General features: G+C 46.9%; 1 protein-coding gene across 3 annotated transcripts in view; it reads left to right on the forward strand.

Moving 5' to 3' along the window:
• The window catches only part of LOC133423600 (ribosomal protein S6 kinase alpha-3), a 72397-nt gene extending 63472 nt beyond the window's left edge, over positions 1-8925 (forward strand). For all 3 annotated transcript variants that reach the window (XM_061713834.1, XM_061713835.1, XM_061713836.1), the window contains 6 exons: positions 1451-1609; positions 2260-2421; positions 2600-2676; positions 3558-3678; positions 3777-3917; positions 5332-8925. In XM_061713834.1, the coding sequence (XP_061569818.1) occupies positions 1451-1609; positions 2260-2421; positions 2600-2676; positions 3558-3678; positions 3777-3917; positions 5332-5454 (783 nt within the window). In that variant the 3' untranslated portion in view covers positions 5455-8925. The remainder of the gene's footprint in view (positions 1-1450; positions 1610-2259; positions 2422-2599; positions 2677-3557; positions 3679-3776; positions 3918-5331) is intronic.
• Positions 8926-15836: the final 6911 nt, after the last annotated feature.

The raw sequence follows: 15836 nt of genomic DNA on the forward strand, positions 1-15836 counted from the left end.
GTAAACTAATACAAGTAAATAGACTTATTTTCATAAGGCGCCTTTCTACAAAGAAATGTACGTTTTACGTCTCATTTATTCACTCACACACGCACTAATATACTTGGGAAACAGTTAGGCACCAAATATAATATATTTAATTTTCTCAGATGGCAAAAATAAGAACTTTATTGATCCCACATAGGAGTAATTCGTGTTATATCAGCTATAGAGAACAAGGTAGTGCCGAAAAACAATATATATATCCCCCTCACAAAAATAAGAAAAATAGAGAAACATATTTTTCTCATTAAAAAAACATATTTTTCATTTTTCAAATAACAAAATAACATATTTGCACCATTTCTCAGACAAGAAAATGACTGAAAAAATCAGAAAAATTGTTCAAATATGTTATTTTGTTACTTGAAAAAAATTTAATATGTTAATGTAAAATATGCTTTGTTGATGAGAAAATATGTTTTTCTATTTTTCTTATTTTTGTGAGGGGGGATATATTATATTTGGTGCCTAACTGTTCCCAAGTATATTAGTGCGTGTGTGAATGAATAAATGAGACGTAAAACGTAAATTTCTTTGTAGAAAGGCGCTTTATGAAAATAAGTCAATTTTCTTGTATTAGTTTACAGCGCAGTCTTGCCACATTCAATATGGCGGCGGCGTCGACGTACGGCTCAGCACTCGATGGGGCGGATACGTATATATGTCTATGTTCCCGGCTAGGAAACGGTTCTCGGTTAGCAAAGGGTCATTGGTTATTAAAGAGTCCCTGATACAAAATTGTTCCCAGTTAGAAAAGGGTTGTCGGTTAGAAAACGGTTCCTGGTTACAAACCTGTGACTCAGCGCTGCTCCGACTCTGGCGTTGGTCCAGGCAGCAGCCATGAGTCACGTGGTGATTAATATTGATGTAGCGGGAGTCTGATCCCTCGCTGAGGGTTCGACAGCACGATTCCGGAGGCGTGTGTTTGACGGCGTGTGTTTGACGGCGTGTGTTTGCCGGCGTGTGTTTGACGGCGTGTGTTTGACGGCGTGTGTTTGACGGCGTGTGTTTGACGGCGTGTGTTTGACGGCGTGTGTTTGACGGCGTGTGTTTGACGGCGTGTGTTTGACGGCGTGTGTTTGACGGCGTGTGTTTGACGGCGTGTGTTTGACGGCGTGTGTTTGACGGCGTGTGTTTGACGGCGTGTGTTTGACGGCGTGTGTTTGACGGCGTGTGTTTGACGGCGTGTGTTTGACGGCGTGTGTTTGCCGGCGTGTGTTTGACGGCGTGTGTTTGACGGTGTGTGTTTGACGGCGTGTGTTTGCCGGCGTGTGTTTGACGGCGTGTGTTTGACGGCGTGTGTTTGACGGCGTGTGTTTGACGGCGTGTGTTTGCCGGCGTGTGTTTGACGGCGTGTGTTTGACGGCGTGATGCGTGACCCAGGAACTGACGGTTGTGCTATCGGCAGGTGTACGAGGACGGGCGCTCGCTGTTCCTGGTGACGGAGCTGATGAAGGGCGGAGAGCTGCTGGACAAGATCCTGCGGCAGAAGTTCTTCTCCGAGAGAGAAGCCAGCGCCGTTCTGTTCACCATCACCAGGACCCTGGAGTACCTGCACGTGCAGGGGGTGAGAGGGGGGGACCTGGGGGGGAGACCCTGGAGGACCTGGGGGGGAACACCCGTCTGCAGGTGGAACCTCCACAATAAAAGAGGTGGAACCTGCAGGTGGAACCCTTCAAAATAAAAGAGGAGGAACCTGCAGGTGGAACCCTTCAAAATAAAAAAGGAGTCACTTTGACGGCACAAAGGTTCCAGGTTCCACCTGCAGACAAATTTTTAGGATTAAAAAGATGATAAATATATAGAGTTTTATGCTCAGGTTCCAGATTGAAATAAACTCAGACTAAATAAATCCAGATTAAATAAACCCAGACTAAATAAACCCATATTAAATTAGCCCAGATTAAATAATCTCAGATTAAATAAACCCAGATTTAATGATCCCAGATTAAATAAACCCATATGAAATAAATCCAGATTAATTAAACCTTGATTAAATAAATTTAGATCAAATTAGCCAAAACTAAATGATTCCAGATTAAATAATTCCAGATTAAATACACCCATATTAAATTAGCCCAGATTAAGTAATCTCAGATTAAATAAACCCAGATTAATAAATCCGGACTAAGTGACCGGACTAACCGGACCTGGTCTACCCGAACTAACCGGACCCGGACCACCCAGACTACCCGGACTAACCGGACCTGTCCCCAGGTGGTGCACCGGGACCTGAAGCCCAGCAACATCCTGTACGTGGACGAGAGCGGGAACGCCGAGTCCATCCGGATCTGCGACTTCGGCTTCGCCAAGCAGCTGCGGGCCGAGAACGGGCTGCTGATGACGCCGTGCTACACCGCCACCTTCGTGGCCCCCGAGGTAGGAACCGGGTCAGAACCGGGTCAGGACCGGGCCAGAACCGGGCCAGAACCGGGGTCAGAACCGGGTCAGGACCGGGTCAGAACCGGGCCAGAACCGGGTCAGAACCTGTCCAGAACTGGGCCAGAACCGGGCCTCGGACCCGCTGCTGAGCTAACGTGGGTCTGTGTCCCTGCAGGTGCTGAAGAAGCAGGGCTACGATGCTGCCTGTGACATCTGGAGTCTGGGAGTTCTGCTGTACACCATGCTGACCGGGTCGGTACCACCTCTCACATCTACTGGTTCTGGTGGATCTTGGGTCCAGATCCAGATCTAGATTCAGATCTAGATCTAGATCTGACGTGATCTAGATCTAGATTCAGATCCATATCCAGATCTAGATCTAGATCTGACGTGATCTAGATTCAGATCTAGATCCATATCCAGATCTAGATCTAGATCTGACGTGATCTAGATCTAGATTAAGATCTAGATCTAGATCCAGGTCTAGATCTAGATCTAGATCTGACGTGATCTAGATCTAGATTAAGATCTAGATCTAGATCCAGGTCTAGATCTAGATCTAGATCTGACGTGATCTAGATTCAGATCCAGATCTAGATCTAGATCTTACGTGATCTAGATCTAGATTCAGATCCAGATCTAGATCCAGGTCCAGATCTAGATTCAGATCCATATCCAGATCTAGATCTAGATTCAGATCTAGATTCAGATCTAGATTCAGATCTAGATTCAGATCTAAATCTAGATCTAGATCCAGGTCCAAATCCAGATCTAGATCTAGGTCCAGATCTAGATCTAGATCTGACGTGATCTAGATCTAGATTCAGATCCAGGTCCAGATCTAGATTCAGATCCATATCCAGATCTAGATCTAGATTTAGATCCAGATCTAGATCTAGATTCAGATCTAGATTCAGATCTTGATCTGACGTGATCTAGATCTAGATCCAGGTCCAGATCTAGATCTAGATCTGACGTGATCTAGATCTAGATTCAGATCTAGATCCAGGTCTAGATCTAGATCTAGATCTGACGTGATCTAGATTCAGATCCAGATCTAGATCTAGATCCAGGTCCAGGACCAGGTTCAGGTCCAGGTCCATGACCCGGTCTCTGTGCTTGTGTCCCGGCAGCGTGACCCCGTTCTCCAACGGCCAGGAGGACGACACCCCGGAGAAGATCCTGTCCCGGATCGGCAGCGGCCAGTTCTCCCTCAGCGGCGGCTACTGGGACTCGGTGTCCCTGGAGGCCAAGGTCCGGACCACACTCAGAACCAGTACCAGGGGTCCAGAACCCCGCGGGTCCAGAACCCCGTGGTCCCGTCCAGCAGCCTGACCTCTGTCTCTCCCCAGGACCTGGTCTCCAAGATGCTGCACGTGGACCCCAGCCAGCGACTGACGGCCAGCCAGGTGCTGCGGCACCCGTGGGTGACGCACCGGGACCAGCTGCCGCGCTACACGCTGAACCGGCACGACGCGCCGCACCTCGTCAAGGTGCTGCACCCCACCTGTCTGTCTGCACCTCCGTCTGTCTGTCTGTCCACACCTCCAATTCAATTACATTTTATTTATATAGCATCTAATACAACAAAAGTTGTCTCTAGACGCTTTACAGAGACCCATACCCAGAACATAAACCCCCGAGCAGTTATTACATAATCAATGGCAGATAAAAACTCCCCTAGTGGGAGAAAAACCTTAAGCCAAACAGTGGCAAGGAAAACTCCCCTTTAGGAGGGAAGAAACCTTGAGCAGGACCAGGCTCATAAGGGGGGACCCTCCTGCCGAGGGCCAGACTGGGGGTCAGGGACGGCAACAGCACAGCAAGCAGGTGGAAGCAGCAACGGGATGACCAGGGGTGGGGACCGCAGGCCAGCACACAGCTCCCGAAGCTCCGGCCCAATCAGCAAGCCCCAGGTTGGGGTGCAGGGTCGGGGAAAGGTTGAGAAGGGGCAGGGCCAGGGAGAGAAGTCTTGACGGACAAACGTCTCCCCCGCCCAAAAGGGGCCATTACCCTGCCCCTCTCACTCCCACCCTGCAGGTTCCGGTGTTGTGCATTCAGAGATGCTCCGGCAGAGGATGCTGCACCATGTACAAAAGAGAAAAAACAGGAGAAAAAGGGGGGGCCAGCACAAGAAACTACAGGAGTGACTATAACACACTAGAGTTTACACTACCTAGAGATTTACCAACACCAGCTAGAGGTTTACTAAACACTAACTATAGGCTTTACTAAACAGAAAGGTTTTAAGTTTAGTTTTAAAAGTGGAGGTGGTGTCAGCCTCCTTAACCCAGATTGGAAGTTGGTTCCATAGTCGTGGTGCCTGATAGCAGAACGCCCGCCCTCCAAATCTACATTTGGATACTCTAGGAACTACGAGTAAACCTGCACTCCGAGAACGGAGAGCTCTGCCAGGAACATAAGGCACTATCAGGGCTTGCAAATAATGCGGAGCTGAGCTGTTTTGGGCTTTATACGCAAGTAATAAAATTTTAGATTGGATTCTGAATTTTACGGGTAGCCAATGGAGCGACGCTAATACTGGAGAGACGTGGTCTCTCCTGCTGATTCCTGTCAGTACTCGTGCTGCTGCATTCTGGATCAGCTGGAGCCTATTCAGCAAATTACTTGGACATCCTGCTAATAACACATTACAGTAATCCAGTCTAGAAGATACAAACGCATGAACTAGTTTTTCTGCATCACTCTGCGTCACTCACACCTCCACCTGTCTGTCCACACCTCTGTCTGTCTGTCTGTCTGTCTGTCCACCCATCCATCCCTCCATCCATCCATCCATCGTCCGTCCATCCGTCCGTCAAAGGTCAGGTGTTGGGATACAGACCCCCCTCCTGACCTCCTCCAGGACTCCATCCTGATCTCTCCGTTTCTAACTTCCCCCCGCAGGGCGCCATGGCGGCCACCTACTCGGCCCTGAGCAGGAAGGTTTCCCCGGTGCTGGAGCCGGTGGGCTCCTCCACCCTGGCCCAGCGCAGGGGGCTGAAGAAGATCGCCTCCACCGCTCTGTGACCCACACCCGCCTCCACCGCCCTGTGACCCCCGTCACCTCCACCTGCCTCCACCGCCCTGTTACCCCCCCTCCCCCCGTCACCTCTGACCTCCATCTGCCACTGCCGGACCCCCACCCCCCCGCCGGTCCGGTGGGACAGACTACTGATGGACTTGGCACCTGCTAACGCCAAATAGGAGCACAAAGACCCCCCCATCCGCCCCCCATCCGCCCCGTACTGCACCTTAACGGGCTCTTGTGATTGGATCTCAGCTTCGGCATCGCAGATCCGCAGCTGCACTGAGACGCAAATAAAGAAATCTGTGGACTTCCCCGCGCCGCCGAGTCCTCCGGCAGCGGTTTTGCTTCGGACAATCAGCCGCGCCTCGCAGATCCAGAGGCCGAGCACCCGTCAGGAACACAAAAGTACTGTATTTATTTACTTCAAGCGGGAAGATTATAGGCAGAATGCATTTTAAAGAGCTAGGCCCGCCGTTGCGCCGGCTCTGCGTAGCGTTTCAACCTCAAGTAGCCTCCGAGACGCCGCCGTCTGCAGGGACACAGAAGATGACCCCAAACATCACTTAGTTTTTGTGGGTAAACAGAGGTTTCTAGTATTTTAAGATTCAGGAGAAAAACACAAGCAAAGAACAAAGAACATAAGCTGTTGAGCTGAGATGCAACATCAGAACATCAGAACTGGGATTCGCCGAAACCCTGAAAATACAACTTATCCTGCCTTTTCATTTCCGTGCAGAAAGCTGAGCGGCACTCTTCTGCCCCCTGGTGGCCACCGAAGGGTCGCGCGCCTCGGATTGTGAAACACACTCTGGACACTTTTTGTTTTCTAATTTAATGTTTTTTAAGTGGGACCACTGTCGGTGTTACTCTGGACCGCCTGCGCTCAGATTTAACGCCTTTTATTTGACTTGTGATGAACCAGATTGATGCAAAAGAGGAAAAAAAAAAGGTCTAAATCTGAGGCGCTGCGGCATGCTGGGAGCTTGGAGACGAGCTCCAAACATTTGGCTTCGCCAGGAGATTAATGTGACATTTTAGCAATTATGTTTTAATGAAAAATGTATATTATCACCATATTTTACCTTAAAAACGTCCTTTAAAATTTTTTTGAAGCACTTCAATTAGATTACATTTCTTGAAATTGGGCATCTTTAAAAAATAACACCTGTGACTTTGAAACGGCATTATGAATGACTTTATAAAGTAGCTTTTTCTGTGTATGTATGTTTTTCATCACCAAAACTTGTCCTGATAAATCAGTATATTCTTCTTTTTAAAGTTGGAAAATTCAAAAGAAAAATAATTCAGGTTTAAATTTTCTCTTAAGCTTTTCAAATATTTTTAAAGCCACTCTATGTAAGATAGCTCACTAGAAAGTCAGTGTAGACGCAACAATGTGTAGCGGTACTACTACATAGGGTGGCTTTAAAATTGCAGGACAGAAAATGGCAACTTGCTTAGATACGGCTTAATGATTAAATTCTTGTCAAGTTATGATCCAAACAAGCGCTGGTTCTGTTTCTGTCACCGCAGCTCTGAGACTATCAAAGAAATTCAGTAAAAGCTTTGGAAAACTAAAAAAGGTGCTTTCCTGGATCACCAACGGGAACTTCCCCTTCAGCCGATGTGTTTTTACAAAGATGAGACTCTGAGCTAAAGGGACACCTCGCTGGTCCGGTAGCGGCTGGAACTGGAGGACACTAAGCAAACGGGGGATGTTGTAAGGATGAAAAAAAGGGATAGGGGGCAGGGATTTGAGATTCCCGCTTCCATAAAGCATCACCTGATCTGGGAACAGCGTTGGACCTCCTGTGTGTGCCGACTGACGTCTCTGTACTCGCAGGACTGTAAACTCAGGGTTCACCAATAAACGAGATGCATCTTTAACATCCAGGAGGAGGGAGCGTCTGCAGGGAGTGTTCCTAGGGAGCGTTCAAAGGGATTGTTCCTAGGCAGCGTTCGAAGGGATTGTTCCTAGGGAGCGTTCGTAGGGAGAGTTCGCAAGGATCGTTTGCAAGGATCGTTCCTAGGGAGTGTTTCTAGGGAACGTTCCTAGGGAGAGTTCCTTAGGAGCGTTGCTAGGGAGAGTTCCTAGTGAGAGTTCCTAGGGAGCGTTCCTTGGGAGAGTTCCTAGTAAGAGTTCCTAGGGAGCGTTCCTTGGGATCGTTCCTAGAGAGTGTTTCTAGGGAACGTTCCTAGGGAGAGTTCCTTGGGAGCGTTCCGAGGGATTGTTCCTAGGGAGCGTTCGAAGGGATTGTTCCTAGGGAGCATTCCTTGGGAACGTTTGAAGGGATTGTTCCTAGGGAGCGTTCCTTGGGAACGTTTGAGGGGATTGTTCCTAGGGAGCGTTCCTTGGGAACGTTTGAAGGGATTGTTCCTAGGGAGAGTTCGAAGGGATTGTTCCTAGGGAGTGTTCGCAGGGATCGTTCCTAGGGAGCGTTTGCAGGGAGAGTTCGCAAGGATCGTTCCTAGGGAGAGTTCCTTGGGATTGTTCCTTGGGAGCGTTCCTAGGGAGCGTTCCTTGGGAGCGTTCCTTGGGAGCGTTCCTTGGGATTGTTTCTAGGGATTGTTCGTAGGGAGCGTTCGCAGGGAGAGTTCACAAGGATTGTTCCTAGGGAGCGTTCCTTGGGAGCGTTCCTTGGGATTGTTCCTAAGGATCGTTCCTAGGGATCGTTCCTAGGGAGAGTTCCTTGTAAATTAATGATTGAGCTTCTAAATAATTTTAGCTCAATATTACAACCTCAAGGCTAGAAAACAATCAGAATCTTTAAAAACCAAAAACATGACTTAAATAAAAGCACTTTGGGTAAACGCTCAGCATGAGTCTGGAACTGAGCCATCGTGGCCACTAGGGGGCGCTGCAGACCTCTGAGCCCCTGTGGAGGTTCTTCTGCTCCAGTAAATGTCACCGGTACCTGCACCGGAAGAGTCAAGAACCGGGTCCACTTTTGAAAAGTGACGAGGCAAAAACAGGAAATTTTAACTAAATAAATAAAACTTTAGAGAAAAGGAACAAAAGACCAGCTGATCGGGCAGCGCCGCAGTACCAGCTCTGGCCACACGGGGGCTTACAACTGTACTGTACACGGTTGACATTTTATTTTACAGTTTCAGCTTTTAATTTGAAATTGTCCTTCATCTGACCACCTTGATTCAGCGAGTGGCTGAAAGTGACTTTTCTCCAAATGTTTTTTTACTTTCCACCAGAGACGTTTTTAAAGACTCCTCTGTTCTCCGGGGCCGTGAGCTCCTCCGTAACTTCCTGCCTGCGCTCATCTGAAAGTCGTCTTCAAGGGGTTTTATGAGGAATAAGAGTGTTACAGTGTCGACCTCTGTCTTCGTCTCGCTCCTCTTCCTCGTCAGACATCTCCAGCCCTGCTGCTACAACCGGCTCTCTGTTTTTGTACCTGCAGCCAGAGTTGGACTTTCTATAAAAATGAATAAATAAAAAAACAATAATCGTCCTGAAAGTGAGTGACTGTTATTGATCTTAGGGAAGATGAGGATTTCCTCCGGTGGTTTCTGAGCGGCTACCGAGCAGCGTTTCAGTTCACGACAGACGCTGTGACATCACAGCTTCATCAAACTGACCTGGGACACACCCACCTGTCAATCACGATTGTGACCTACTCAGATCATCGACATTCAGTTCAGTTCATATTTATTTTCGAGCAATACAACATAACATAACTGACCTGCGAGCAACAAAAAATTAAACAAATACCTTTAACAGTAGGTGTACAGGTTCAAAATACAAATGAATTCGTTAACACTCGAAAAGGGAGTGGGAAGAAGAAAATGTATTTAATCCCACCGCTGTTTCTCATCAACAACTTGACAGGTTTTTTTAAGGCTTCCTCCTGTCTCAACATTTAAACTAAAACAATGAACAAAAGACCTATATCAAATTATAATAAAAATGATTCTACAGTTCACCTCACCTAAATGTACACACATTGTGGCCATGAAACGCAGATGCATTTCACAACCACAATGCGTGAAAATCCAGGAACAATGTATATTGTCAACACGGGTGACAGTTAACCGTACATACATACATACATATGGTACATACATACATACATACATACATACATACATACATACATACATACATACATACATACATATATACATATGGTACATACATACATACATACATACATACATACATACATACATACATACATACATACATACATACATATATACATATGGTACATACATACATACATACATACATACATACATACATACATACATACATATGGTACATACATACATACATACATACATATAGTACATACATACACGTCAGTGATGGTCAGAACAACGGTACCAGAAGGTAATGGACAATACATACTTACTAAATGAGGAACAATTACACATCAACATTTACATTGACATTCTTCCGTGATGGAAGTCCAACGTGTGATTTATGAGGAAGGACGGAGACAAACGTCACTTTTTGGGTCTCCACGGCAGAGGTGTCAAAAGTATTCACATTCATTACTCAGGTAGAAGTATAGATACTAGAGTTTAAAAATACTCCTGTAGAAGTTGAAGTATCAACTCAAGTTTTTTACTCAAGTAAAAGTATAAAAGTACTGGTTTCAAAACTACTTAAACTATAAAAGTAAAAGTAATGTAAGGGGGAAAAAAGCCATTAAGGACAAAAGCCATTGAAAATGAATGTATCTTAGTATAATGCAAATATATTAAAGAAGCATATATGTGTACTATTGAGCATTAACATGTGTTTCAGAGAGCAGACGCGTACAAACCAATAGAGTGTCGGAATGGTATTATGTTTATACTTCTCATCCAACCACAACCAAATTCACTCTATCCGGATGGAGCAATTTAACTGGATAGTTTTTTTTAAAGGCCGAAATGAAATAGAGTAACGTTTTTAAAGTGTAAGGAGTAAAAAGTACAGATAATTGTGTGAAAATGTAAGGAGTAAAAGTAAAAGGTCGTCTGAAAAATAATTACTCCAGTGAAGTATAGATAACCAACATTTCTACTTAAGTAAGGTAACAAAGTATTTGTACTTTGTTACTTGCTCCACGGCAACAGACTCCAGAGTTACCGTGGTTTCTGGTGAGAGTGCAGCCAGACGGATGGTGGTGCGGAGGACGGAGAGGACGGAGAGGACGGAGAGGATGGAGAGGACGGAGAGGACGGAGAGGATGGAGAGGAAGGAGAGGACGGAGAGGATGGAGAGGACGGAGAGGACGGAGAGGACGGAGTGGTGGAAGCTGAAAAAGGAAGAGTGTTGTGGGTTTCAGGGAGCAGTTGAGACAAGTTCTGGGGGTCCGGCGGTGTTTCTGTATACACATTTTCTATTCACTACTCTTAACGGAAAACGTGATGGATGGATGGATGGATCGATCGATCGGGGGGAACCCACACGTGGAGGAAAGTACTTTGATTGGTGGCTCAAGTTTGAGGAAAAATAACCTTATTGATTGAAAGTTTCGATCAAATAAAGTCTTCTCGTCTAGGCCAACGGCGCCCCCTGGAGGCCTGGATGAACACGACGACGTTTTCTCTCTTATAGTTAGAGAAACAACAGGCAGAAAACAGGTGAATCGTTCAGTTGCAGCTACAAGCACCAAAATTGGCACACATACTCCTTAGGGGTTGCTCTTTTGATAAAACCATTGTCCAAAAAAAAAAAAACACACAAAACCTCTAACAATACTAAAGTATACACTGCCATCCATTTTACCAGTGTCAAATATAACAAAAAAAACTCAAATTTTGCAGAATATTAGGATTCTGGGACTGATATATGGTACACGGAAGTGAAAGTGTAAGTCCATGGGTCCAACCCGAAAAAACCCGAAACACACCCGAAAATAAACCAGAAAAAACCCGAAACACACCCGAAAATAAACCCGAAAAAACCTGAAACACACCCGAAAATAAACCCGAAAAAACCTGAAACACACCTGAAAATAAACCAGAAAAAACCCGAAACACACCCGAAAATAAACCCAGAAAAAACCAGAAACACATCCGAAAATAAACCCGAAAATAAACCAGAAAAAACCCGAAACACACCCGAAAATAAACCCAGAAAAAACCAGAAACACATCCGAAAATAAACCCGGAATTAAACCCGAAAAAACCCGAAACACACCCGAAAATAAACCCCGAAAAAACCCGAAACACATCCGAAAATAAACCCGAAAAAAACCCGAAACACACCCGAAAATAAACCCGAAAAAAACCCGAAACACACCCGAAAATAAACCCGAAAAAAACCGAAAATAAACCTGAAAAAACCCAAAACAAACCCGAAAAAACTCAAAAAAAAACCAACCAATTTTTTTTTTGGCACAATGGTTTTATCAAAAGAGCAACCCCTAAGGAGAATGTGTGACAATTTTGCTGCTTGTAGCCGCAACTGAACGATTATTCCTGTTATTTCTCTAACTATTATGGAAACATTTGTATTAATTTATAAAATAAACAAAAAGTTCAGTTTTCCTGAAATTATCATATAATCTTCTAAATTTATATCATTATTCAGTAATATACCAGGTTTTGTTTCTCGTTCAGAGAAAACGTGTATTAAGTTCACTTGAGAAATAATTATTTTGATTACTTTTTTCACACTTTCAACATAGTTTGTTAAAATTATTTAGTTTATTTTATTTCCTTTTAGAAACAACTTGTCGAGGCTTGTGATTCGTGCTCAGACGACACGGTCGGAGACAAGAAAAGCAGCCTGAGTTGGTTCTGGAGGTTCTGAGTTGGTTCTGGAGGGTCCTGAGTTGGTTCTGAGTTGGTTCTGGAGGTTCTGAGTTGGTTCTGGAGGTTCTGGAGGTTCTGAGTTGGTTCTGGAGGTTCTGGAGGTTCTGGGTTGGTTCTGGAGGTTCTGAGTTGGTTCTGGAGGTTCTGAGTTGGTTCTGGAGGTTCTGAGTTGGTTCTGGAGGTTCTGGAGGTTCTGGAGGTTCTGAGTTGGTTCTGAGTTGGTTCTGAGTTGGTTCTGGAGGTTCTGAGTTGGTTCTGAGTTGGTTCTGGAGGTTCTGAGTTGGTTCTGGAGGTTCTGAGTTGGTTCTGAGTTGGTTCTGGAGGTTCTGAGTTGGTTCTGGAGGTTCTGAGTTGGTTCTGGAGGTTCTGAGTTGGTTCTGGAGGTTCTGAGTTGGTTCTGGAGGTTCTGAGTTGGTTCTGAGTTGGTTCTGGAGGTTCTGAGTTGGTTCTGGAGGGTCCTGAGTTGGTTCTGGAGGTTCTGGAGGTTCTGGAGGTTCTGAGTCGGTTCTGGAGGTTCTGGAGGTTCTGAGTCGGTTCTGGAGGTTCTGAGTTGGTTCTGGAGGTTCTGAGTTGGTTCTGGAGGTTCTGAGTTGGTTCTGGAGGTTCTGAGTTGGTTCTGGAGGTTCTGGAGGTTCTCAGTTGGTTCTGGAGGTTCTGGAGGTTCTGAGTTGGTTCTGAGTTGGTTCTGGAGGTTCTGAGTTGGTTCTGGAGGTTCTGGAGGTTCTGGAGGTTCTGGAGGTTCTGAGTTGGTTCTGAGTTGGTTCTGGAGGTTCTGGAGGTTCTGGAGGTTCTGGAGGTTCTGGAGGTTCTGGAGGTTCTGAGTCGGTTCTGGAGGTTCTGAGTTGGTTCTGGAGGTTCTGGAGGGTTCTGAGTTGGTTCTGGAGGTTCTGGAGGGTTCTGAGTTGGTTCTGGAGGTTCTGAGTTGGTTCTGGAGGTTCTGGAGGTTCTGGAGGTTCTGAGTTGGTTCTGAGTTGGTTCTGAGTCGGTTCTGGAGGTTCTGAGTTGGTTCTGAGTTGGTTCTGGAGGTTCTGGAGGTTCTGAGTTGGTTCTGGAGGTTCTGGAGGTTCTGAGTTGGTTCTGGAGGTTCTGAGTTGGTTCTGGAGGTTCTGAGTTGGTTCTGGAGGTTCTGAGTTGGTTCTGGAGGTTCTGGAGGTTCTCAGTTGGTTCTGGAGGTTCTGGAGGTTCTGAGTTGGTTCTGAGTTGGTTCTGGAGGTTCTGAGTTGGTTCTGGAGGTTCTGGAGGTTCTGAGTTGGTTCTGGAGGTTCTGGAGGTTCTGGAGGTTCTGGAGGTTCTGAGTTGGTTCTGAGTTGGTTCTGGAGGTTCTGGAGGTTCTGGAGGTTCTGGAGGTTCTGAGTTGGTTCTGGAGGTTCTGGAGGTTCTGGAGGTTCTGAGTTGGTTCTGGAGGTTCTGGAGGTTCTGAGTTGGTTCTGAGTTGGTTCTGGAGGTTCTGGAGGTTCTGGAGGTTCTGGAGGTTCTGGAGGTTCTGGAGGTTCTGAGTTGGTTCTGAGTTGGTTCTGGAGGTTCTGGAGGTTCTGGAGGTTCTGGAGGTTCTGGAGGTTCTGGAGGTTCTGAGTTGGTTCTGGAGGTTCTGGAGGTTCTGGAGGTTCTGGAGGTTCTGAGTTGGTTCTGGAGGTTCTGGAGGTTCTGGAGGTTCTGAGTTGGTTCTGAGTTGGTTCTGAGTCGGTTCTGGAGGTTCTGAGTTGGTTCTGAGTTGGTTCTGGAGGTTCTGGAGGTTCTGAGTTGGTTCTGGAGGTTCTGGAGGTTCTGAGTCGGTTCTGGAGGTTCTGGAGGTTCTGAGTTGGTTCTGGAGGTTCTGGAGGTTCTGAGTCGGTTCTGGAGGTTCTGGAGGTTCTGAGTTGGTTCTGGAGGTTCTGGAGGTTCTGGAGGTTCTGAGTTGGTTCTGAGTTGGTTCTGAGTCGGTTCTGGAGGTTCTGAGTTGGTTCTGAGTTGGTTCTGAGTCGGTTCTGGAGGTTCTGAGTTGGTTCTGAGTTGGTTCTGGAGGTTCTGGAGGTTCTGGAGGTTCTGGAGGTTCTGGAGGTTCTGGAGGTTCTGAGTCGGTTCTGGAGGTTCTGGAGGTTCTGGAGGTTCTGGAGGTTCTGAGTCGGTTCTGGAGGTTCTGAGTTGGTTCTGGAGGTTCTGAGTTGGTTCTGGAGGTTCTGAGTTGGTTCTGGAGGTTCTGAGTTGGTTCTGAGTTGGTTCTGGAGGTTCTGAGTTGGTTCTGGAGGTTCTGAGTTGGTTCTGGAGGTTCTGAGTTGGTTCTGGAGGTTCTGGAGGTTCTGGAGGTTCTGAGTCGGTTCTGGAGGTTCTGGAGGTTCTGGAGGTTCTGGAGGTTCTGGAGGTTCTGAGTTGGTTCTGAGTTGGTTCTGGAGGTTCTGGAGGTTCTGAGTCGGTTCTGGAGGTTCTGGAGGTTCTGGAGGTTCTGGAGGTTCTAAGTTGGTTCTGGAGGTTCTGAGTCGGTTCTGGAGGTTCTGGGTTGGTTCTGGAGGTTCTGAGTCGGTTCTGGAGGTTCTGAGTTGGTTCTGGAGGTTCTGAGTTGGTTCTGGAGGTTCTGAGTTGGTTCTGGAGGTTCTGAGTTGGTTCTGGAGGTTCTGAGTTGGTTCTGGAGGTTCTGAGTTGGTTCTGGAGGTTCTGAGTTGGTTCTGAGTTGGTTCTGGAGGTTCTGAGTTGGTTCTGGAGGTTCTGAGTTGGTTCTGGAGGTTCTGAGTTGGTTCTGGAGGTTCTGGAGGTTCTGGAGGTTCTGGAGGTTCTGAGTCGGTTCTGGAGGTTCTGGAGGTTCTGGAGGTTCTGGAGGTTCTGAGTCGGTTCTGGAGGTTCTGGGTTGGTTCTGGAGGTTCTGAGTCGGTTCTGGAGGTTCTGAGTTGGTTCTGGAGGTTCTGAGTTGGTTCTGGAGGTTCTGGAGGTTCTGAGTTGGTTCTGGAGGTTCTGAGTTGGTTCTGGAGGTTCTGAGTTGGTTCTGGAGGTTCTGGAGGTTCTGGAGGTTCTGAGTTGGTTCTGAGTTGGTTCTGAGTTGGTTCTGGAGGTTCTGAGTTGGTTCTGGAGGTTCTGAGTTGGTTCTGAGTTGGTTCTGGAGGTTCTGAGTTGGTTCTGGAGGTTCTGAGTTGGTTCTGGAGGTTCTGAGTTGGTTCTGGAGGTTCTGGAGGTTCTGAGTCGGTTCTGGAGGTTCTGAGTTGGTTCTGGAGGTTCTGGAGGTTCTGAGTCGGTTCTGGAGGTTCTGGAGGTTCTGAGTCGGTTCTGGAGGTTCTGAGTTGGTTCTGGAGGTTCTGGAGGTTCTGAGTTGGTTCTGGAGGTTCTGAGTTGGTTCTGGAGGTTCTGGAGGTTCTGAGTTGGTTCTGGAGGTTCTGAGTTGGTTCTGGAGGTTCTGGAGGTTCTGAGTCGGTTCTGGAGGTTCTGGAGGTTCTGAGTCGGTTCTGGAGGTTCTGAGTTGGTTCTGGAGGTTCTGAGTTGGTTCTGGAGGTTCTGAGTTGGTTCTGGAGGTTCTGGAGGTTCTGAGTTGGTTCTGGAGGTTCTGAGTTGGTTCTGAGTTGGTTCTGGAGGTTCTGGAGGTTCTGGAGGTTCTGGAGGTTCTGGAGGTTCTGGAGGTTCTGGAGGTTCTGAGTTGGTTCTGGAGGTTCTGAGT

This window comes from Cololabis saira, chromosome 22 (genome assembly GCF_033807715.1).
Source record: "Cololabis saira isolate AMF1-May2022 chromosome 22, fColSai1.1, whole genome shotgun sequence".
NCBI lineage: Eukaryota > Metazoa > Chordata > Actinopteri > Beloniformes > Belonidae > Cololabis > Cololabis saira.